The 23058-nt window shown below is 41.1% G+C and overlaps 2 protein-coding genes across 12 annotated transcripts in view; one reads left to right on the forward strand and one right to left on the reverse strand.

Annotated features, from left to right (window-relative positions):
• Positions 1 to 13555, reverse strand: part of KCTD9 (potassium channel tetramerization domain containing 9) — a 28724-nt gene extending 15169 nt beyond the window's left edge. Inside the window, exons 1-2 of one of the 2 annotated variants that reach the window (XM_058433427.1) lie at positions 13519 to 13555; positions 1135 to 1206 (exon numbers count right to left, since the gene is read on the reverse strand). Coding sequence is in view for 1 of the 2 variants with exons in the window: in XM_032144467.2 (XP_032000358.1) it covers positions 1135 to 1256; positions 13233 to 13280 (170 nt within the window). In the remaining variant the exon portion in view is untranslated. Of the gene's footprint in view, positions 1 to 1134; positions 1257 to 13232; positions 13316 to 13518 lie in introns of those variants that run through there. The other variant, XM_032144467.2, reaches the window with a different exon arrangement.
• CDCA2 (cell division cycle associated 2) overlaps positions 13333 to 23058 on the forward strand; it is a 52479-nt gene continuing 42753 nt past the window's right edge. For 3 of the 10 annotated variants that reach the window (XM_058433423.1, XM_058433422.1, XM_058433417.1), the window contains exons 1-5: positions 13333 to 14203; positions 15270 to 15330; positions 15417 to 15587; positions 17074 to 17243; positions 21581 to 21731. In XM_058433423.1, the coding sequence (XP_058289406.1) occupies positions 15270 to 15330; positions 15417 to 15587; positions 17074 to 17243; positions 21581 to 21731 (553 nt within the window). In that variant the 5' untranslated portion in view covers positions 13333 to 14203. Of the gene's footprint in view, positions 14509 to 15269; positions 15588 to 17073; positions 17244 to 21580; positions 21732 to 23058 lie in introns of all 10 variants that reach the window. The other 7 variants (XM_032144472.2, XM_058433419.1, XM_058433421.1 and 4 more) reach the window with 7 other exon arrangements.

Genomic DNA, 23058 nt, shown 5'->3' on the forward strand with positions numbered 1-23058 from the left:
ACAGGACACGTTAAATTTTTCTAAGAAGCAGAGTTTGTGTTTGTTAAGAAGGAAGTTAGGTTGATGAGGATCATCGTCCAACAATGTGACTCAGTTTTCCTTAGAAAGTGAAAGAAGCTGGGAGATACATACTGAAAAACTAAGAAATTATCCTAATTTATTTGGATTTAAAATGTAGTGTATAGTATTTCCTACTTGTTCACCATGCCAGTTTACTTTTTCAGATTAGTATAAAAATCTGTTTTCATTAACAAAACCCAACTAGCTGTATGACCTGAGTGAGTCCTCAGCTTCACAGGTAATTCGTTTCCTCATCTGTAAAATGAAGGGTCTAGAACTGATTAACTGTAAAGCAGTATATTATATTGAAAGGCCATTTTGATCTGGATTTATACAGAGACTTTGTATATTATTATAAGTTAAAGCATCATTATCTTTACATCACCGATAAAAAAAACTCATGCTTTGCCAATTAAATGGTATAACTCAGGCAAAGCAATGATAACATAAGTGGCATAGTCAATACTTAATTAGTGTTCCCTTTACCATCTTCTTTGTTAAGCATCTTCCTGCTCCAAAATTCTCTGACCTCGTGAAGATGAGGTAAGGTGAACTACACACTTGTTTTAAAGAGATAAATCTGCCTGGGATATTTAAGGAACAAACATAAGCCTATAATTATGGTGGATCACTGGTGATATCACTACTTAGAATTCTATCATATTTATAAGGTTTTTACAAAATCTGGCCTTTGTAATGATTATAAAATGCAAAGCATTCTTAGGAAATGATTAACAAGCAGGTGCATATAGAAGTGAAGAGATCAATTAGATTTTTAATGTTAAAAACTGCATGTCTTACTAGATCCTTCTCTAGTACCACAAAGAAGAAACTCCTCATAGCCATATATGAACGATGCAGAAAGACTATCAGTATACTGAAATGTACTAAGGGTTTTCTAGCTGATCAACACACCTTAAGCCCAAATGATTTAAATTCCAAAGAGCAAATTCTAGGTAATCACTTGCCAAAATCCTGTATTCTTAACAGTGATTAAACTACTGCTTAAGGGAAACAGCATAGCACCAAGAAGTTGAGGCACACTGTTGACAACTTATAAAAAGGTGAAGTTACCTGATCAAAGCAATATCATCAATCAGTCCACCTTTCCCATTATACACACTGGTGGCTTTTATGCCGAGTTTACTGCTGGCCACAGAAAGCAAATCAGATAAAGTTCCATATACAGCAACCACCTGTAAACACACCAGATTAATATGAACAATTTATTTAATAAATGTTATCCCCCACAAGTTATAAACCACCACACTAGAACAGTGCTAAAAAGATTATCATATAAAAGGAGACTTCAAGAGGTTCTTAACAGTGCCCTCTTTTCTTCCATGACTCATTTATTCACTTGGTGCCTAATATTGCCGACTCCTAAACTAGAACATAAGAAATCATCTCTGATCAAAACAATCTACAATCCTAAGATGTGTTAAATAGCGCTCCAGTTGTGAAGTAAGATAGACCTACACTTCGATCTAGAGTGTGACATTTTCTAGCTGTCAACTTGAGTCAATCTATTGATGCTTCTGTTGCTTTAACTAGAAATGAAGAAAATAGTAGCACCTACTTCAGAAGGTATTATGAGATGAGTTCATGCATAAGAGCTTAGCAAAGTGCCTGAGACCTAGTAAGTCCCTATTATGTTGTCCTTTTATTATTTATTTATTTGAATGGTTCATCCTTAGAATAGGAGTGTGCTGGTGCTGTTTATTATATCATTAACGACATCAACTACCAGAGGACAGATAACTTCCCACCTCATTTATTTAATTCTTCATTAACCAAGCCAGATTTTAGCACCTAACATTAAGAATAGAGCAAACAGTTGGGTGACAATAAATTGATCTGTCCTGCTGTGAATCAAGCAGTCTGATATATGTGCAAGATACATGCAACTGTTTAAGCAGGGTGCTGAGAATTTCTACATGTAAGTGAATTTTGTGCCCTGGTCCTAACTGTAACTATGGGTTCCCAGTGGCTGAGTTGTACAGTTGCACCATTATCAGTTATGACCTCTGAAAGTTAGGAATAAAAACTAGGTAAGGGTCGGGCACAGTGGTTCATGCCTGTAATCCCAGCACTTTGTGAGGCTGAGACGGGCAGAACACTTAAAGGCCTGGAGTTTGAGACCAGCCAGGCCAACATGGAGAAACCCCGTCTTTACTAAAATACAAAAATCAGCTAGGTGTGCTGGCGCATGCCTGTAGCTACTCCAGAGGCTGAGGCATGAGAATTGCTTGAACCCGGGAGGCAGAGGTTGCAGCGAGCCAACGTTGCACCACTGCACTCCAGCCTGTATGACCAAGCAAGGCTCTGTCTCACCCCCCAAAAAAGAAAAATAAGTAGGTGAAGAGCTAAACACGAAGCACAGTCAGCTAGCTCATGGATGTCCCAAGATTATTATGTCAAGATGCCATATGAAGTGAGCACTAAGGCTGGTCCTCTGTCCACTAGTGACTGGAATACAGTGGACAGTTTCTAGTTAAATAAAGTAAATGGAGGACATGGAAAAAGCTGCTCGACAACATAGGAGTTTTTCCTATGTTGCAGTTTTTCAACATTGCAGTTTTTCAAAAGCAGAGTACTCAGATTCTAACTTTTTTCTCTTGGATCAGAAGGATGAAAGCCAGAAGAGTGCTGGGGCATTTTGGAAAGTATTGAAGGCAAGAAAAATTTAAGCGGAACCAAGTGCATTATAAAAAATAATGCACAACCCAAGTGTCTATAAGCAGGTAATTGCATAAATAAAATATGGTGTATATATATATATACACACACACACAATGGAATATTATTCAGCAATAAGAAACAATGAGGTCAGGTACAGTGGCTCATGACTGTAATCCCAGCACTTTGAGACGCTGTGGCAGGTGGATCGCTTGAGCCCAGGAGTTCGAGACCTGCCTGGCCAACATGGTGAAACACGGTCTCTACAAAAAAGTACAAAAAGTAGCCGAGCATGGAGGCACATGCCTGTAGTCTTAGCTTCTTGGGAGGCCGAGGTGGGAGGATCACCTAAGCATGCCAATTCAAGGCTGCAGTGAGCCAAGATCACGCCACTGCACTCCAGCCTGGACATGATGGGACGGAAAAGAAAAAAGGAAAGGAAAAAGAAAAGAAAAGAGAAAAGGAAAGGAAAGGAAAAGGAAAGGAAAGCAAGAAGAGAAGAGACATGAATTCTGACACATGCTGCAACATGGATGAACCTTTCTGACAGTATGCTAAATGAAGTAAGCCAGTCACAAAAGGATAAATATTCTATGATACCACTCACATGAAAGTACCCCAAACAGGCAAATTCATACAGAAAGAAAGCAGAATAAAGGTTACCAAGGCATAGATAGGAATGGAGAGTTATTTCTTAATGGGTACAATTTCTGTTTGGGATGATGACCAAGTACTGGAAATAAACCGTGGTGATGGTTACACACATTGTGAATGTAAACAATGTCAATGAATTACACATTTAAAAAATGGTTAAAATAATAAATTTTGTTCCATCTTTTATCACAATAAAAAAAACGCAAAGCACTTGGCACAGTGTCCTACACACAGCAGGCTTGTCATAAATAATTAAAGCCTGAGTAGGGCTGGGCGCGGTGGCTTACGCCTGTAATCCCTGCACTATGGAAGGCTGAGGAGGGTGGATTGCTTGAGCTCAGGAGTTCGAGACCAGCTTGGGCAACACAGTGAAACCCCATCTCTACTAAAATACAAAAAATTAGTCGGGTGTGGTAGCATGCGCCTGTAGTCCCAGCTACTCGAGAGGCTGAGGCAGGAGAATTGCTTCAACCCGGGAGGCAGAGGTTGCAGTTAGCTGAGACCACACCAACACACTCCAGCCTGGGTGACGGAGTGAGACTCCTTCTCCAAAGAAAAAAAAAAAAAAACAAAGCCTGAGTAAAATATGTCCCCCATATTTCCTATGATTGTTCACCTCTGCAACACAGTGAGGAATTCTGTAATTGCATTATATACATTCCTGGGACAAACGGAAGCAAAATATAGTACCTAGGGCATTGCACACGGCAAAGCTGGGGTTGTGTTAAGGCAGAGAGCATGAAGAGAGTAAAGACAGAGAAGAGAGAAGCAAACATGCAAAGGAGCAAGAGATTGACCAAAGCAGATGCAAAACAACTTCTGCAGTCAGAAGGTGCTATGAGAGGAGGGTAAGAATCACAGGCACTTCTTTCCCAATTCAATGTTCTTGGCATAATTGCCATCATACAAAGAATTTTCTAAATTTTTCTTTTCCCTCTTATTTACCTCTGGCTCTTATATCTCAGTATTGCTTTCTTTTGCCTGATATCCCCTCCTTGCCCTAACATCAACTTTCTCTCTCAGCATCTCTTTCACTGTTCTCTCTTGGCCATACCAAAAAATAGATGCAAGTTGAATGCACCTGCCTGTATTATGCTTAATACTTAATGTAATATTATAGCTTAAGATCTTATATGACTTATTCAAAATACACTAACTTGAACTGTCATCTACTTCCATATGATTGACTTGGTTTTTCTGTGGATCAGTTGTCTTCCGATGAAAATAAAGGCCACCTGCCATGTTTTAAAGCTGTGCTGTCCAGTGTGGAAGCCACTAGCTTCATGAGTCTATTTAAATTTTAATCTATTAAAATTAAAAGTTAAAATGCAGTTCAGTCACACTGGCCACATTTCAAGTGCTCAACTGCCACACTGGCTAGTGGTTACCATATTGAATAGCACAAATTTCCATCATCTCAGTAGTTCTATTAGACAGTGCTATTCTAAAGAGCAGAAAAAAAAATGAAGAAAAAAAAAACACCTATTTTAATTCCATTAGGCTTTCCCATGATATAGGAACCCAAAGTAACAAACTGATGAAATACAACTCAAGACCCGTTTGTTGTTTTATTTAGAGGGTTGGGATGTTGCCATCTTCCGTTTCTTCCCCACTGAAGTCAAATGTGACCAGACGATAGAAAAAAACCATGCATACTGCTTGGCAAGGACTATTTTCAAGGCAATCAAAGTACAATAGGTATTTCCTTGTAGGCTGTAAAACTACTAAGGAGCACAGTCTAGGTATAAATTGAATTCAACTTTTATTGCCACTTAAATCGATCCTAATAAAGTATCAAAAACAATTTACCATATCACTAAATATTTTCTAATCTGGCTGTCTGCCTGGATCCTAAAGGTCCAATAAAAAAAATTAATTTGCAAAAAGTTGTTATGAATTCTGTGAATAGAGGTGACCAATTATCCCTTGGTAAAGCTGATAAGCAGCACTAAAGAAGTACATTCCTGAGCTGTTCTACTAACAACCGCCATAGGTTCAAATGGTGCATTACCTGGCTTACAGCAGGTCTTTGATAAATATTTCTTGAAAGTTGAGTGTTGAAGTAGGACACACCTTTTTTGTGTGACAGTCATATTCATTTAAGTCTCTTACACTGTCATTAGGGTAAAAAAATACACAGTATAAATGCAATTCTAAAGCAGTCTAGGCATGGTGGCTCACGCCTGTAATGGCCGGCACTTTCTGGGAGGCCAAGATGGGTGGATCACCTGAGGTCAGGAGTTCAAGACCAGCCTGGCCAACATGGTAAAAACGTGCCACCACGCCCAGCTAATTTTTGTATTTTTAGTAGAGACGGGGTTTCACCATGTTGGCCAGGAGGGTGTCGATCTCTTGACCTCGTGATCCAACCGCCTCAGACTCCCAAAGTGCTGGGATTATAGGCGTGAGCCACCATGCCCTGCTAAGTTTGTTTTATTTTGTTTGTTTTCCAAATTTGTTACAATGAACCTATATTACTTTTGTAATAAGGGGGGAAAGTTTTAATTTATTTTAAGGTCTCCATAGCTCCAGATACTAGTTCTATACATAAAATTATTTTAGCAGTTTGCGATCAGGCAGTTAACAATTTCCTTTAAGTGAAATAACCAAAGGGTGGTCAATTAGATAAAACAGAATTAAAATTAATACAAAGAATCTTATAGTTCTAGAAATTTGAAAATTTCCCTTAAGTTGGGCCAATATACTTGTTTTCACTTGGAGGGCTATTCTTGACATTTGTTTTCCAACTAATCATTCACACATACTAACAATACCAAACAAATAAAAAGGAGTTATGTTGCAATACTAATATTCAAATATTCAAAATCTCTGTATTTTAAACTAATTAGAAACCAGGTTTTAAAATATATATATCAACATAAATTTGTCATACATATGGAAAAGATGATTAAGTTACTGAGAAAGTTGCAAACAGATTGGCACATGCATTCTTCTTTATATAACTCTTTTGAGAAAGAGGAACAATAAAAATCTTGTATATCATGGACATAAGCTCCAGGTAGTATATACTAAGATTGTTTTTGTCCTCATACTGAGCCAAATAAATCATAAAATGATAGTGCTTACGAAGGTCATTTGCTTTGTATATGTTATCTCCACCATGTGGGCCTGATGTTTCCATGTCACTGTGATTATCTACTTTAATAACTTAGGCCCTAAGAATAGAAGCATTTTACATTTATTGAGAAGCATGTCTATTAAAGTTCATGATGTCTGTATCATACTACTGTTCAGAGTCAATTATTTTTAAATTTCAGATCCCATGACAAGTGAAAGCTGTCTATGAGTTGGAGAGTAAATAGAATACCATGCCTAGTAGGATTGGCTAGTTTTAATTTGCCTTTAAACACCATTTTCAAATTGTAATCTATATTATTTAAATTTAAAAATTAAAACCTGCACATGCAAGTCATATATTTTTTCTTTTATACCCACAAGATTTATTACATAATACACAATAAATACACAAGTATTTGTGTATTTGAATTCAACTTTTATTGCCACTTAAATCAATCCTAATAAAGTATCAAAAACAATTTACCATATCACTAAATATTTTCTAATCTGGCTGTCTGCCTGGATCCAAAAGGTCCAATAAAAAAATTAATTTGCAAAAAGTTGTTATGATAAATATACAAGTATTTATTGTGCATTATGCAATACACAATACACATAAATTGTTGAATTTATGCAGGCTGATTTACCCAACAAAACCACTAATCACCATTAGTAACTAAATATAGAACTCAATTTTCTCTACCTATACTTTTAGTCAAATACATTTTAAATATTTACATGATCTTATTCTTTAAAAGATGAGATAATTTTTAAAAAATGAGATAATTAACTCTTAAGGTGAAAAAAAATATTTAAAATGGAAAATACTGATAATATCAAGTGTTGGAATGGATGTGGACCAACAGGGAAGATTTATGCAATGGTGGTGGGAATATAAATTACTGCAATGACTTTGAAAAACAATCTGGCATTATTTTGCAAAACTGAATATTTACATATTCTAACACCCAATAATTACAACTATGTGTCTACACCTTAGAGTGGTGGTTCTCAAATGTGTGATCCTGTCACCTGCAGCATCTGAACCACATTTCACCTGCAAATTAAAAACGTACGTTCCTACCCCACCCCAGACCTACTGAGTATTAACCTTTGAGGATGAAGTCCAGCAGTTTTCTCAAGTTCTCCTCCTCCTCCAAGTGACTCTGATGCATGCTAAAGTTTGAGAACTACCTCCCTAGAAAAATGCTTGCTGCTGTGCACCAGGATACATGTACAGAAATATTCATGACAGCACTGTCAATTTAAAAACAAAATATAAAGAAAATAAACAACCTAATGTCCACTGACAGGAATATCATGGTAGTATTTGTATAACATGTACTTTAATAAAGCAGTAAAAATGAATAAATTATCACTATGTCAGATATTATGGTTGGAAGAGAATTACACTGAATGAAAAAAGCAAGGACTGGCCTGGCATGATGGCTCATGCCTGTAGTCGCAGCACCTTGGGAGACTGAGGAAGGAGGACTGCTTGAGGCCAGGAGTTTGAGACCAGTCCTGGCAATATAGGAAGACATTGTCTCCACAAAAAACTATATACAGTATAATATCAATTTGAGATACAGTATGTCCCGAAGCTGATTTTTTAAAAATATAACTTAGTGGCTAGGCACAGTGGCTCACGCCTTATCCCAGTACTTTGGGCGGCCGAGGCGGGCAGATCAGGAGGTCAGCCGAGACCAGCCTGACCAACATGGTGAAACCCTATCTCTACTAAAAATACAAAAATTAGCCGGGAGTGGTGGCACGCACCTGTAATTCCAGCTACTCAGGAGGCTGAGGCAGGAGAATCGCTTGAACCCAGGAGGCAGAGGTTGCAGAGAGCCAAGATCGCACCACTGCACTCTAGCCTGGGTGACAGTGGGAGACTCTGTCTCAAAAAAAAAAAAGGTGAGGGCTGGGCACGGTAGCTCAAGCCTGTAATTCCAGCACTTTGGGAGGCCGAGGCGGGCGGATCACGAGGTCAGGAGTTTTGAGACCAGCCTGGCCAATACGGTGAAACCCTGTCTCTACTAAAAACACAAAAATAGCCGGGCGTGATGGCGGGCGCCTGTAATCCCAGCTACTTGGGAGGCTGAGGCAGGAGAATTGCTTGAACCCGGGAGGCAGAGGTTGTACGGAGCCAGAGATTGTGCCATTGCACTCCAAACTGGGCGACACAGTGAGACTCCGACTCAAAAAAAAAAAAAAGGTAATTTAGTTATGCATATATACGTGACAAAACTATTGATTTAAAAACACACAGCAAAGGGAAAAACAAAACGGGAACAGGAAAGTGGATGAACACATTATGTTATTGATAACATGCTACTTCTTGGGTTATCTGGCAGATTTACAGATATTTGCTATATTATGTTCCTCTTAATTTTTACGTATATTCGTCATTGTATTCTTTTCTATGTATCAAATATATTAAGAAATGTTCAAGCTTAAAAAGTGGGCCCTCACTAGGTTCTTATTAATGTTTAGCCTTCAGAGGCAGAGGTTCACATACATTTTCACCTTTCTCCAACTCAAACAACGTAATGGATTCAAATTTGGATACTTACTACTAACAACATATTTCTTTTTCATTCTTTGTTGTTGTTGTTGTTTTAGAGATGGGATCTCACTATGTTGCCCAAGCTGGTCTTGAACTCCTGAACTCAAGCAATCCTCCCACCTCAGCCTCTCAAAGTGCTGAGATTACAGGCATGAGCCATTGTGCCTGCTCCCAACAACATGTTTCTGACCTAATACCAAAACCTGAAGAAAAGTTATTTCTTGGACCCAGAATAAAAACACGGTACAGAATGAAAGTATTTCCTATCCTGTTTGCCACGTTTGGCGCACGATGCCACATACTCAGAAGGCATTTACTAAGTGTTCACTGAATGAATGAAAGAATGAATGAATGATGAATTAATCAGTATACAAAAGGCCTAGGACTTGCACAGCTCATTACTGAATATTCTGAAGTAAAAAAAGCACTCTGTGTTCAAGACGTATAGAAAGTGCACTGACATTAAGTTTAAGTTGCTCAGAAGCCACACACTGCATTCAGATGTGCAAGTCCCTGTTTCAATTTCCTTAATACCAACTCTTACAGGGAATATTAAAAAGAATAACGAAAATGTTGAGGCACATGGAAAAAGCATGACAGGTACAACATAACTGACTCTTTTGGAGCAGTTTTAAAAAACAACAAGAAAACCCCTCAAAATTTAAACCAAAGATTCCAGCGATTAGAACTAAGGCCTTCAAATGTTTCTGACCACACACCCCAGTGGTAACATACTTTTGGGCATGTACTCAAACATCTGTATATTTATGTATTTACGAACTATATTCCACTGTTAGAAAGTACATGTTTTCCCAAATGATGAGGACTTTCAGTGACTTAGACTATGAATTAGCCAGTAAGAATCTCCTAAATATTTACCGTTAAATTTAGTGAAATTCTGCCAAATACAGGATTGACTTTAAATATTAAAGTAAGCCGGGCATGGTGGCTCATGCCTGTAATCCTAGCACTTTAGGAGGCTAAGGCAGGTGGATTACATGAGGTCAAGAGCTCAGGATCAGCCTGGCCAACATGGTGAAACCCATCTCTACTAAAAATACAAAAATTAGCAGGGCATGGTAGCAAGCGCCTGTAATCCCATCTACGCAAGAGACTGAGTTAGGAGAATCGCTTGAACCTGGAGGGGGGCAGAGGTTGCAGTGAGCTGAGATCACGCCACTTCACTCCAGCCTGGGCAGAAGAGCAAAACTCCGTCTCAAAAAAACAAATAAACAAATAAAAAATAAATAAAAGTAAAAAACAAACAAAAACCAAAAACTCAGAAAAGAAAAAAATCTGAAACCATTTGCCTTCATGCCCTAGAAAGTATTTCTAAATATCTTGCTAACTAGGATGACTCATCCTATCAATGGCGAATATTTCAAAGAATAACATACAGTTAGGGAGAGGCTGATTAGTAATAGCAATTAATAAATAGGACTTCAAATATTCTTCTTTAAAACTCAGCACTGTTTCAACTTCTCAGGTCCAAAGAGACCCACTCTTTTTTTAGTCTCATGGTTTATACATACTAGGAGAAGTGGCAGCTTCTGCCATTTCCTCATTGTTTACTTGTGCTTGCATAATTAATATTGTCTTCAAGCTGCAGTTTCTTTGAAATAATCCTTTAAGATCACTCGGCATTTTGGTGAGGGTTAATTTGGTTAAAACTAGATATAAATCTTAATGTGCCATTTATAAGCTTCCATATCACAATGTCAATGACAACCAATCAGTGAAGAAGACACTATTAACCTTTTCACATGCAAAGGCCGTCCTTTCTTACAGGAGACCTGAGACCAGCTGAATATTCAGTGACTGGAGGCACCTGTGTCTTTCTAGATCCGAAAAATCAAGTTTTCACATTATTTTATATTTTTAAGTGTAAGATATAAACAAAAGGTATATTTCTTCCTGACCTCCAATAAATCGTCTTGGACACTGTCTGCGGTCTGTCATCTCACTCTGGAAACCACAGTTTAGAGAATGCATAGCCCTCTCTCCAACGTCAAATACGTTCACCACCAGTTACATTCATTCAATACACAGACAATTCCTGGCGAGCATATAACACAGCACCTTGGAAGAATTATGTGCCTCTCCACGCCCTTCCCCAGGCTTCATAGTCTCACAGTCTGGTAACTACTAAACAAGCTATGAGAGGGAAACTTATTTGAAAAAACAGAGATTATTCTTATAACCAAGAAACAAAAGCAGAAGCGAGGTGAAGGAGATAAAGTAAGCGGTACAGATATTCCAACTGGTGGATGGGAAATCAAATTCTATTCTATTTGAGTAGCACTTTTCCCCAGCTTATTCTTAATGAACATTCAAGTCATGATCATGCCAATCCAATTAGTTACTTTATATATAAAAATGCAAGCTGTTATGTATTATGCAGCTCTTTTGTCAAATAAGAGTAATTATAAATTTTTTTAATCAACTGAAAGGAGAGAAAACACTGCCAACGTCTTAGAATATGTTCATCAGCTGAGTAGTGAAGATCATGGCTTTGTTTCTTTTTATCTAGTGCTCTCCAGTTTGGATTTTTACGTTGTAACATAAACATATTTATATTTAATTATTTGAGATGCATTTTCCCCAATCTTCTGAGATTCTCTAGCAGAATATTTTTAAAGTAAATAAAATTTAAATCCAAGAATCTAATCTAGTCAAAACTAGATAGCTTAAAAAAAAAATCCGTGTGAACAACAATATGGAATGACCAACTCAGTTAATTTTTGACAACCAAATTGAGTGGATTTGGGAGAGATTTAGAGCAAAAATATTTATGACTAGGTTTAAATATTTGTCTTCCATGAGTAACATAGCAGAGATACTGCATTAAAAAGGTCAATCAGAAGTTTGTTTTTGAGAAATATTACCAATTTTGAATATACTAAATCTTTCTTAGAGTAACAACATAAGTTTTAGATAATAGGTAGTAGCTAACTACAGAACAGGTTTAGAAAAAGTTAATAGTGATGAGAAATGTAAACTTCGTGAACATATTTTCGGGGTAGCATTCATGATAACTCAAGAACTGAATTTATACCAATTCTGTTTTTAAATGAGTATTAAATCTCTAACACCAGAAGAACACAAAATTATAGCCAACAAACCACACTCTGGTTCGAATTTTCAGAGCATGTTTACTCTACACTGAATAATCGGAAAGCCATTTTTAATGCCACTGGACAATTTCACTGTTTAAAAATTTACAGTGTTCCCCGAATGTGCAGGCAGCAGAGTATTCTGGCAACCAACACAGCGAGACCCATTTACCTTTACCTTAGACTGCTAAAGGCTGAGTTACTTCTAGGTATCTTTTAGCAACGCAATAAATGTCTGCCTCGAACAGTCAAAATTTCCCAAAGGAGCAGAACAACTTTCATGGGTGGGGCAAGAGGCTGGGAAGGAAGAGAATTCGTTTTGGCTTGCTCCAGCGCTGGAAGAACATTTAGCACCACACCCTCCGCAAAGGCCTAACACAGCAAAGGCGACTGTCAAATCGATCCCTTTTGGGTCTGCTGTACCCGTCCTCTAGGGAATCAAAATAAGGCAAAATAATAAAAAGAGTACAGAGAAGTTTGGCGGCGGTGGGGCGTGGGGGCTTGAGGCATCTCAGAGAGGAAGGCAAAAATCAACAAGAAAATGCCCCCATTTTAAAAATCCTGTCTTCGACCTCGGATGGGAGAAGATTTTGTTTATCTACGGGCAGTTTACTTCTGTCTCCCTGACCCATCTCCACAGGCTCTGGTGCTCGCCGCCACTTTCCGAGCAGACCATTACTCAGCATGGGAGCCGGCGCGCCTCCTCCCGCAGGCGGGAGCGGGGTCTCGGGGAGAGGCGGGAAGAGACGCGACCGCTCGGGCGCCCAGGTGACCGCGGCCCTCCCCGCGCCCCCGTCCCCGCGCCCCCCACATCGCGCATCCGGGAGCCCCGGAGCCCCCGGCCCGACCCGCGCCGGCCCCCAGGCAGCTGAGGCACTGAAGGGCAGGCTCGGGCACGGGGGTCCTGAGGGTCGGGAGGAGGCCGCGGGGACCCTGTGTTGTCCCCGAGCGCCCTCAGCCAGCGCACGCCCACCTCCCAGCCCCTCTACCCAACTTCACCGCTGCCCCGCCAGCCGGTTCCGCACCGTCCGCCCTCGCCCCGACCCCCGGCCCGCCGCGCCCCCTCACGCCCCCGTTACCTTTCCGTTCTTGGGGCTGCCGTTCAGGAACAGGGTCACCCGCCTCATCGCGCTGCCCCCGCTGGGTCCTGAGTGAGCCGCCACCCTCCCACCTGGTCCTCCTCCCACCTTTTTCTCCTCCCGCCCTTCCCCTCCCTCCACCCACTCGGATTCGCCTCCCTTCGCCACCTTCCTGCCCTTGGGGACACACCACACACACCCACTCTGTCCCACACCCAGGGTTCGGCCGGTCCTCCTTCCCACCCCGCCCCTAGGCTCCTCAGCCTGCCTGGGGCCCTTCCCCCACCTCTCCGAGACTGACACTCTGCCGTACCAACCAACCCGCGTCACCGGACAGAGTCCAGCCAATCAGCACCCAGTATCGGGCGGGCTCTGGCTAACCTAGCCGGGACTGAGGGAGGGAAGAGACGCTAAAGGCTAGTAGACGGGAAGGGGCATCAGCCAATCAGAGGGGCTCCTGGAGCCGGACGGCGGCTTCCAGCGTTACTGAGCAGGCGCACCCTCAAGTGTAGGTAGCGCTCATATGCATACGAGGGCGGGGTCTACGGAAAGAAGGTGGAGCGCTGAAAGGGACTCAAGCACCAGTCAGCCCCTCCTCCCGCGTTATCCCCGCCCACAAGCCGGCCCAGCGAGGAAACGGCTGCGGTAGGGACGGACTGATTGGGTAAGAGCCAGCTCGTCGCTCTGTTAGGATTGGTTGAATGAGTCTTTTCGAAGTTTGCAGCATCCAATAGAAAGGTGGGAGGCGGAGTTAAAGAGCTAACAGAAGCGTTACTCCGCGAGACTCTCCTGGAAGGTAGTCCCCGCGGTCACAAGTCCGTACCAGGTGTCTGTAGTCAGCCGGTTGACTGCAGCTCGCGGTGGCCCCTCTCCGAGCCCAGGAAGCCACTCCTGTTCCAACGGAAAGTCCTGGGAGCCCTCGGAGTGTGCGCGGACTGGAGAAGGGGGGCGGTGGCGGAGTGATTCGTAGAGTAAGTTCGGCACCGAGAGGCGGGGTCGGGGATTTGAATCGGGCGGCGGGCGGAGAAGGCGGGTGGAGGAGGCGGCCGAGCAGAGCGCAGACCAGGTACAGCGCGGGCTGTGAGTCCGGGTCGGTTGCCGGGACCCCGGGCTCCGGATTCGGAGAGCGGCTCCCGGCTGCGGGTGCTTTGCCAGGAGAGCCCTTCCGGACAGAGGAGCCGGGGTCTGGAAGGAGCGGCCAACGCGACGCTCGCCTGCCACGGGGCTCTGGGAGTAAGCCTGTCTGCCTGGGGGGCCTTCAGGTGCGGCGTGAGAGGTAGAATTGCAGCCGCGCTGCCACGGGGCTGCTTCTCCGGGGCGTTTCTAGGGAGTTTGTTCGGCTTACCCTGCAGCACAGAGTTAGTACTCCTGTCAGGAGCTGCTCTGGGTGAGCCGGGGTGCATCCAGACCTGCTGAGAGAATTTCTGGAAATGGACAGAGCTGCGTCTTGAGAGGGGTACCCTTATGATTCAGGTTTTCGCTATGGTCGAAAAGCCATGGCTTATCCTTTGGGGTCTGCTTTGGTGCCTGAACAGCAGTTTCCTCCATTTCTTTCTGTTTAATTTGGCTTTAAAAGTACGCGCTTAGAGTAGAGGAATGGTTACACAGGCTGGGAAGTGTATTGGGGATGGGTGGGAAGGAAGTGGAGATGGTTAATAGGTAGAAAAACATAGAATGAATAAGATTAGTATTTGCCAGCACAACAGGGTGACGGTCCATAACTTAATTGTGCATTTAAAAATAACAAAGTATAATTGGATTTTTCTATAACAAAAAGGATAAATATTTGAGATGATGGCTATCTCATTTACTTTGATTATTACGAATTGTATGCCTGTATCAAAATATTTCACGTACCCCATAAATATATACATCTACTGTATACCCACAGAAATTGAAATAAAAAATGAAACCTATGACGTGTGTTTCTATGCCAGTATGGACTGTATTGCAATTCAGTCCTGAATGAGGTTTGTGATCGAATCACATTCATCTTGCTGGTGGGGTTATTTTTCATTGTTTTTCTTCACCTCTTAGATGGATGCCAGTTCAAAAGACGAGCCCCCTGAAACCAAGGAGACTGCAATGAATAATGCTGGTATGTGATGATCTGCTGCCTCCTTGTGAAGTTGAAGGTTTAGACAGAGAGTTGTCTTCACCCCTACAATATGTCGTGCGTTTCAGGAAATGCCTCTTTCATTTTGGGAACTGGGAAGATTGTGACTCCTCAGAAGCATGCCGAATTACCTCCTAATCCTTGCACACCAGATACTTTTAAATCACCTTTGAACTTTTCCACAGTAACCGTAGAGCAATTGGGAATTACACCTGAAAGCTTTGTTAGGAACTCTGCAGGTAAGAAAAGTTGTCATTCTATTGTAATGCTTTTCAAGTTTAAAAATAACTTTAATATAACTCAGCTTTATTTGTTTATACGTACTGTCATATTTTAGGTACCTAAATTGCCTACTCTGCAAACTTGCTTCTTCAGGGAGACTTCTGTGCACATGCACAGTTCATTTAGCATAGCAGGGATCACGGAATCGCAGGGCATCCAGCATGATAATGTTCCCAAGTCAGAGTCGTGCTTGATGCCAATACTAGAAAATAATGTGTGTGTGAGTCACTTTTTGACCTGTCACCTGGGATACAGGAGGGTGTATGATATGAATAGTAATAATGCATTTTGTTTTCATTTATGGCAAAAATAAGAGAAAGTTTAAGAGCAATTAAGAAAATATAATACTGAAAGATCAGGATGTAATCCTCCTTTAAAAATCACAAACAGGGTTGGGCTCAGTGGCTCACACCTGTAATCCCAGCACTTTGGGAGGCCGAGGCAGGCGGATAACCGGAGGTCAGCAGTTCGAGACCAGCCTGACCAACATAGAGAAACCTCGTCTCTACTAAAAATACAAAATTAGCCGGGCATGGTGGCGCATGCCTGTAATCCCAGCTACTCAGGAGTTCGAGGCAGGAGAATCCCTTGAACCCGGGAGGCGGAGGTTACCGTGAGTCGAGATCACACCGTTGCACTCCAGCCTGGGCAACAAGAGTGAAACTCTGTCTCAAAAAAAAAAAAAAAAAAAAACCCACAAACAGAAGATTGATTCCAGCTAATGTCCTTCGAGCAGTAGAAATGAAGTTTACCTGTGAAGTCTGACTTAGATGGAAAAGAAGGAAATACTATATGAGAATGGAATTGGATCAGAGAATAGCATTTAGAATTGGAGGATAATGGAAGTCTTGAATATCACAGGGCACTAGACCAGGTAATACATAAGACAAGGCGAAAGTGGTACGCCACCTAACTTTCATTCTCAAGAACATCACTCTTAGACCTTTAAAAAGCTGGATTCATTTTGTGTGCTTAGGCATATGTCCAAAATTCAGGGTAGTGCTGATGGTAGGTATCAGAAAGAAACACAATCATCTTGAATTAAGAACCTGAGACTGCATGTCCCTAGATGGAGATCTTACCTTTCAGTTGTTGGGGATAAAACTGACTTATTTAGAAAAAGAAAAATACTGAGTCAAAAGCAAAAGCCATCTGTGTGTAGGAAATATGAAACAAAAATGAAAACTTAAAACGTGTTCATGTATTTATTCAGCAACTTTTAATAACTGTTCTATGTACCAGGCACTGTTCTAGGAGCATGGACTAAGTCAGCAGACAAAACAAAGATTCCTCTTCCACTGATTGTATATGAATGACTGTGCCAGTAACTCTCCACTGAGCTTTCTGTAGCACATGTTTATCATGTTTTCTCTCTCAGGCTGGTACATCACGAGTATTGGACGTGGTTACTGACGATTGCCTTGTTTTGTTCCAATTTATAAGAGAGTTTCATTACAGGAAAGTCATCATCCTACCTTAAAAAATCCAGACGACGTTCTGCAGTCGGTGCTCGGGGCTCTCCTGAAACAAACCATCTGATTCGTTTCATCGCTCGGCAGCAAAATATAAAGAATGCTAGGAAATCTCCTTTGGCACAAGATTCTCCTTCCCAGGTATGATTTTCTTCTAAGTTCTGTCGTGAATTCTGTTAATGAAGCTTTTGTGCTTTCTTTATACCTTCTAGTGCATCTGCTCTGTTTTAAATCTGGAGAGAGATGTTCTCTGTGTTTTAGAGAATGCGCAGTTAGCAGCCGGGCGCGGTGGCTCACGCCTATAATCCCAGTACTCTGGGAGGCCGAGACAGGCAGATCACTTGAGGTCAGGAGTTCGAGACCAGCCTGGCCAACATGGTGAAACCCCATCTCTACTAAAAATACGAAAATTAGCCGGGTGTGGTGGCAGGTGCCTGTAATTCCAGCTGCTCGGAGGCTGAGGCACTAGAATTGCTTGAAACTGAGAGGCAGAGGTTGCATTGAGCCAAGATCATGCCACTGTATTCCAGTCTGGGCACCAGAGTGAGACTGTCTCAAAAAAAAAAAAAAAAAAAAAAAAAGCAGTTAGCCTAAATGATGATGTTGACCATGGGTGATTTTTCTTTGTTTGCTTTGTTTTAGAGACAGGATCTCAGTTGCCCAGGCTGGAATGCAGTGGTGCAATCATAGCTCACTGCAGCAATGAGCTCCTGGGCTCAAGGAATCCTCCCACTTTAGTTTTCTAAGTAGCTGGAACTATAGGCATGTGCTACAGCAATGGGCTAATTATAAAAATTTTTTTTGTAGAGATGGGGCCTCACTATGTTGCCCAGGCTTGTTTTGAACTCCTGACCTTAAGCAATACCTATCAAAGTGCTGGGGTTACAGGTGTGTGCCACAGTGCTCAACCCAAACGAGGGTATTTTTAAGAGTTATGAGACCCTGGATAGAAATAGTTTTCTAGGCCGGGCGTGGTGGCTCATGCCTGTAATCCCAGCACTTTGGGAGGCCGAGGTGGGCGGATCACAAGGTCAGGAGATCGAGACCATCCTAGCTAACACAGTGAAACCCTGTCTCTACTAAAAATACAAAAACTTAGCCGGGCGAGGTGGCGGGCGCCTGTAGTCCCAGCTACTTGGGAGGCTGAGGCAGGAGAATGGCGTGAACCCCTGGGGGTGGAGCCTGCAGTGAGCCAAAATTGTGCCACTGCACTCCAGCCTGGGCAACAGTGAGACTCTGTCTCAAAAAAAAAAAAAAAGAAATAGCTTTCTAGAAGAGCTTTTTATTTTACTTCTCAATTTTTTTTTCTAGTTAAGATCTAATTTTCTATGAGGTGAGGCACTACTACCTTTTTAAGAGCTTATCTCTAAGTTACTGATTTTTTCATGACTACTGTGTGTTGATGTATAGGGGCAAGGGTCTCCTGGACAAAATGTATTTGGGACAACCTTGTGGAGAGGAGTAGATTATTTATCTGCTGATGGGGATATATTTAGCTGTTTTTTCAAATTTTTATTAAAATAGTACATCCCCCTAAAAAGTCAGATACAGTCTTGTGCTACATAATGACATTTTGTTCAATGATGGACTAAATATACAATGGTGGTCTCATGAGATGATAATGGAGCCGAAAAATTTCTAAGGTCTGGTGATATAGCTCACATAACATCACAAAACAATGCATTGCTCACGCGTTTGTGGTGATGCTGGTGCAAACAGTTCTACAGTGCTGCCAGTTGTATTAAAATCTAGCACAAAAGGTTACCTACAATACATAATACTTGATAGTGATAATGAATGACTGTTCCTGGTTTATACATTTACTATAGACTTTGTATCATTAATTTAAAGTGTACTCCTTCTACTGATTAAAAAAAAAAGGACCTTAATGTTGTACGTGTGTCGTGCTGGCAGCAGCCTCCTATGTTCTCCCTGATCCATTGGCTATCCCACAGAGCAGTCAGGAGAGGCACTCATGTAAAGTAGAAATCGAATCATTCACCTGGCTGCTCAGAATCTTCCCATGGCCTCCTGCGATCCCTTGAATTAAACCTACACCCCTTCCTGATGCCTTCGTATGCCCACTCTAGTCTCTCCCCATCTCTTTCCACTCAAAGGGCACGCTGGCCTTTCTGCCCCATCCTGTTTCCATTCGAGGCATTGGCCCTTGTTCTTGGAGAGTACCTCCCTCCTGTGACGTCTTCCCTTAGACCTCTTTCTCATTGTTTTGGCTTCAACTCAGATTTTACTAAAGATAAAGGTCTGTCCTGATTCTAGCTAAACCAGCACTTAGGGACTTAGCCACATTACTGATATTTCTTCTCAATAGCACGTCTTTTACCTGTAACTACATTTATATGTTTTCAGAATTTCACTCTAGACAGTAATTTCCCTGGCCAGGTATGGTGGATCACACTGTAATCCCAGCACTTTGAGAAGCAAAGGAGGGAGGATCATTTGAAGCCAGGAGTTTGAGACCAGCCTGGGCAACATGACCAAACTCTGTCTCTACAAAAAAATTTTAAAAATTATCTGGGTGTGGTGGCACATGCCTGTAGTCCAAGCTATTTGAGAGGCTGAAGTTGGAGGATCGTTTGAGCCCAAGATATCGAGGCTGCAGTGAGCTGTGATTGTGCCACTGTACTCCAGCCTGGCTGATAGAGCGAGACCCTGTCTCAAATAAAAATAAAGTAATTTTCCCTAGATCCTGAGCCCCTCGAACAGTTTGTGGTGCATGGAAGGAAGGTTGTTGACTGACTGACACAATTCCTAAGACAAAAACATCAAAAAAGCAGTATATTTTGGATGTTTCATTTGCTTTGTATGTAAACATTGTTCTCCTTCTCCAGTAGAAAATAGAGAAAAAACAATTTTGACTAGAGAAACTTAAATTTTTTTTTTAAGCAGCATTTCAAAGTGCTGCATGTTCCTAGGATATTAAATCTGCCCCTACCATGTTCAAATATGAGTACAAAAAAAGCATGTTCAAAGTAAATTGTATGAATTTGAGATCATCTTTTCCCTATCGTTCTATTAGATGAATTGACTGCAGGCCTTTTTTTAATATTATTGCTGTTTATGTCATGAATGTTTATGTCATCAAGCATATTTCAGTGTAAAATGTTCTCTTATTATGTAATAGAGAATTTGCTTTATATTTAACTGGGAAGAGAATCAAACGTGTGAACAGATCACCATCAAACATGGCTTCACGATATGAACTGCTTTTCCTCCTATGATATATATATGTTTTCTGAGACCAAGTCTTGCTCCGTTACGCAGCCTGAAGTACAGTGGCATGATCTCGGCTCGTTGCAACCTCTACCTCCCAGGTTCAAGCGATTCTCCCACCTCAGCCACCCACGCAGCTGAGATTACAGGCATGTGCCATCACGCCTGTTTAATTTTTGTATTTTTAGTAGAGACAGGGTTTCACCATGTTAGCCAGGCTGGTCTGGAACTCTTGACCTCAAGTGATCCTCCCACCTTGGCCTCTTAAAATGCTGGGATTACATGCATGAGCCACCGTGCCCAGTCTACTCTGTATGATATCTTAAAGGGAGGTAATTTTTACTATTTGCCCATTGGTATAATTTTTAAGAATTGCCGCAAACTTCATATCAGTGGAAATGTTAGTAGTCCAAGTAATAAAAAAAAAATCTAGATAGAGAATTTCATTTGTAATTTATCTTTGATGTAAAGGGAACTCTCAATTTTTATATTACTCGTCTTTATCTGGCACTTCTGTCCCTACTAATATAAATTTCATTTTATCAGTCTTTGGCTGGAACCCTGTTAACGGGGTTTCCAGAGAGCTTCTGTGCTTATACCATCAAACTTTGTATTTTAAGAGAATGGCTGGCTTTCAACCCTGAGCAAGAAATATTCTCCAGGTCCCATACAATCAGGAAAATTAGCTGGGAGGGGCCAAAAAAGAGAGCAATGCAAGTGTGGTATCTGAGCATGTATGGAACTTCTGTGTCTCGTTCTGGCCCCTGGGCTGGAGGGCATGTGTAGACCGGTGCTGAGTAGAAACAGCTTGGACTGAAGGAGATATGCTGAGACTTACCTGTGACACAGGCTTGGACTGAAGGAGATATGCTGAGACTTACCTGTGACACAGGCACCATGCATATGGCTTCCTATGGATACATCCAGCACAACATTTGGTAAAAATTGCAAATAGACAGGTTCCTCCTGTCCCTTCTTTGTTGCACCATCCCAGAGCGCAATGTTTTTTTGGCACCTTCCATATAATCTTAGGCTGGCCTCTCAACATTTTTGTGTTAAATTTCCTTATTCAAACTGAAAATGTGTAATTCCAGGGTGAAGAAGCTCTGCCACACTAACTCCTTACCTCTGATCTTCAAAAAGCGTATGTGTACTGTATTTTAATTTTGGATTCAATGGCTGTAGGCCTAGAATGTAGAAAGTATGAATTGATTATAATACTCCTTGTATGTTTTGTACTTTCACAGGGCAGCCCTGCACTGTATCGAAATGTTAACTCTTTAAGAGAACGAATATCGGCCTTCCAGTCAGCTTTTCACTCCATAAAGGAAAATGAGAAAATGACCGGCTGTCTAGAATTCTCAGAAGCAGGAAGAGAGTCCGAGATGACAGACTTGAGTGAGTAGAAATAATTCATTCAGTTTTGACTTCAATATTTATAAAGACAAGCTTCTGAGATATGAAATGATTAAGTGTGAAGCCAATCTTTTCAGAACACAGGTAATTTATAAAGTGAGACTAACATTAAAAATTTGGGACATTTCACACAAAAATATGGATTTCTGGTTTCTCTTGGAAAAAAAACCTGTTATCAGGCATTCCTAATCCTACATTTCCACATGGTTGCAATTAAATTTTAAGTTTTAAAATGTCAGAGATAATTAGCTCATTTCACCTTTACTATACAGCTTGTGGCAAATTTGAGTTTACAAATCTTGATTTTTACAGGATTATTATTAAGCTTGGCAAGCATTTAATAAATGAAATAAATTCATATAAATTTTATATGAGTACCAAACACCGAACCCTGATGTTAAAAACAAATATATCCAGCCAGACGCGGTGGCTCATACCTTTAATTCCAGCACTTTGGGAGGCTGAGGCGGGAGGATCACTTGAGGTCAGGAGTTTGAGACCAGCCTGGCCAATGTCGTGAAACCCTGTCTCTACTAAAAATACAAAAATTAGCCAGGTGTGATGGCACATGCCTGTAATCCCAGCTACTGGGGAGGCTGAGGCAGGAGAATCACTCGAACCAGGGAGGTGGAGGTTGCAGTGATCCCAGATCGTGCCATTGCACTCAAGCCTGGGCAAAGAAGTGAGACTCCCTTTCAAAAAAAAAAAAAACAAAAAAACTATACACACAAATATATCCAATCTGATAATCTGCTATATTCTTTCACTCTTAGATTGTAATTCATTTGGTTGTTTTTTCAGTCGTTTTTGTTTTTTTCAATCACAAAGCATTTCAGATACCAGAATGTGACAAAATCTTGGTCTTACTGTAATTATTATAACCATTCTCTGGTACTTTACACGCTAAGGTTTCAAATGATTTTGTTTTGAATTCTTGAACCATCTTTAAGTGCATTTCAGCACCTCCCATGAGGATTGCTCTGTTAGCCCAAGACAAGTTCCCCTCATCTACCTCTAGAGTGCGTGACCCATTCAGATGTACCGATTTATATTTGTAGTTTGTGACTCACTTATTGTTTCAGTTTTTTCCTGGGTTTTAAAATTTATTTACATCATTATAATTCTGCAGACAATTCCCTTTTTTTAGCTAGAAAAAAACTGAGGCACGTTTTGGTTGTCTTTTTCATAAAGTCATACAGAGTATTAGAACATAACCACATATTTTAAAATAACAGATGTCATCATACATTTAAAAAGCGTGAGGTACCATATTAGACATGCAAAAGTATTTTAGTATATCTTTGTTTTA

The sequence above is a fragment of the Hylobates moloch genome, unplaced genomic scaffold, assembly GCF_009828535.3.
Source record: "Hylobates moloch isolate HMO894 unplaced genomic scaffold, HMol_V3 SCAFFOLD_22, whole genome shotgun sequence".
Classification (NCBI taxonomy): domain Eukaryota; kingdom Metazoa; phylum Chordata; class Mammalia; order Primates; family Hylobatidae; genus Hylobates; species Hylobates moloch.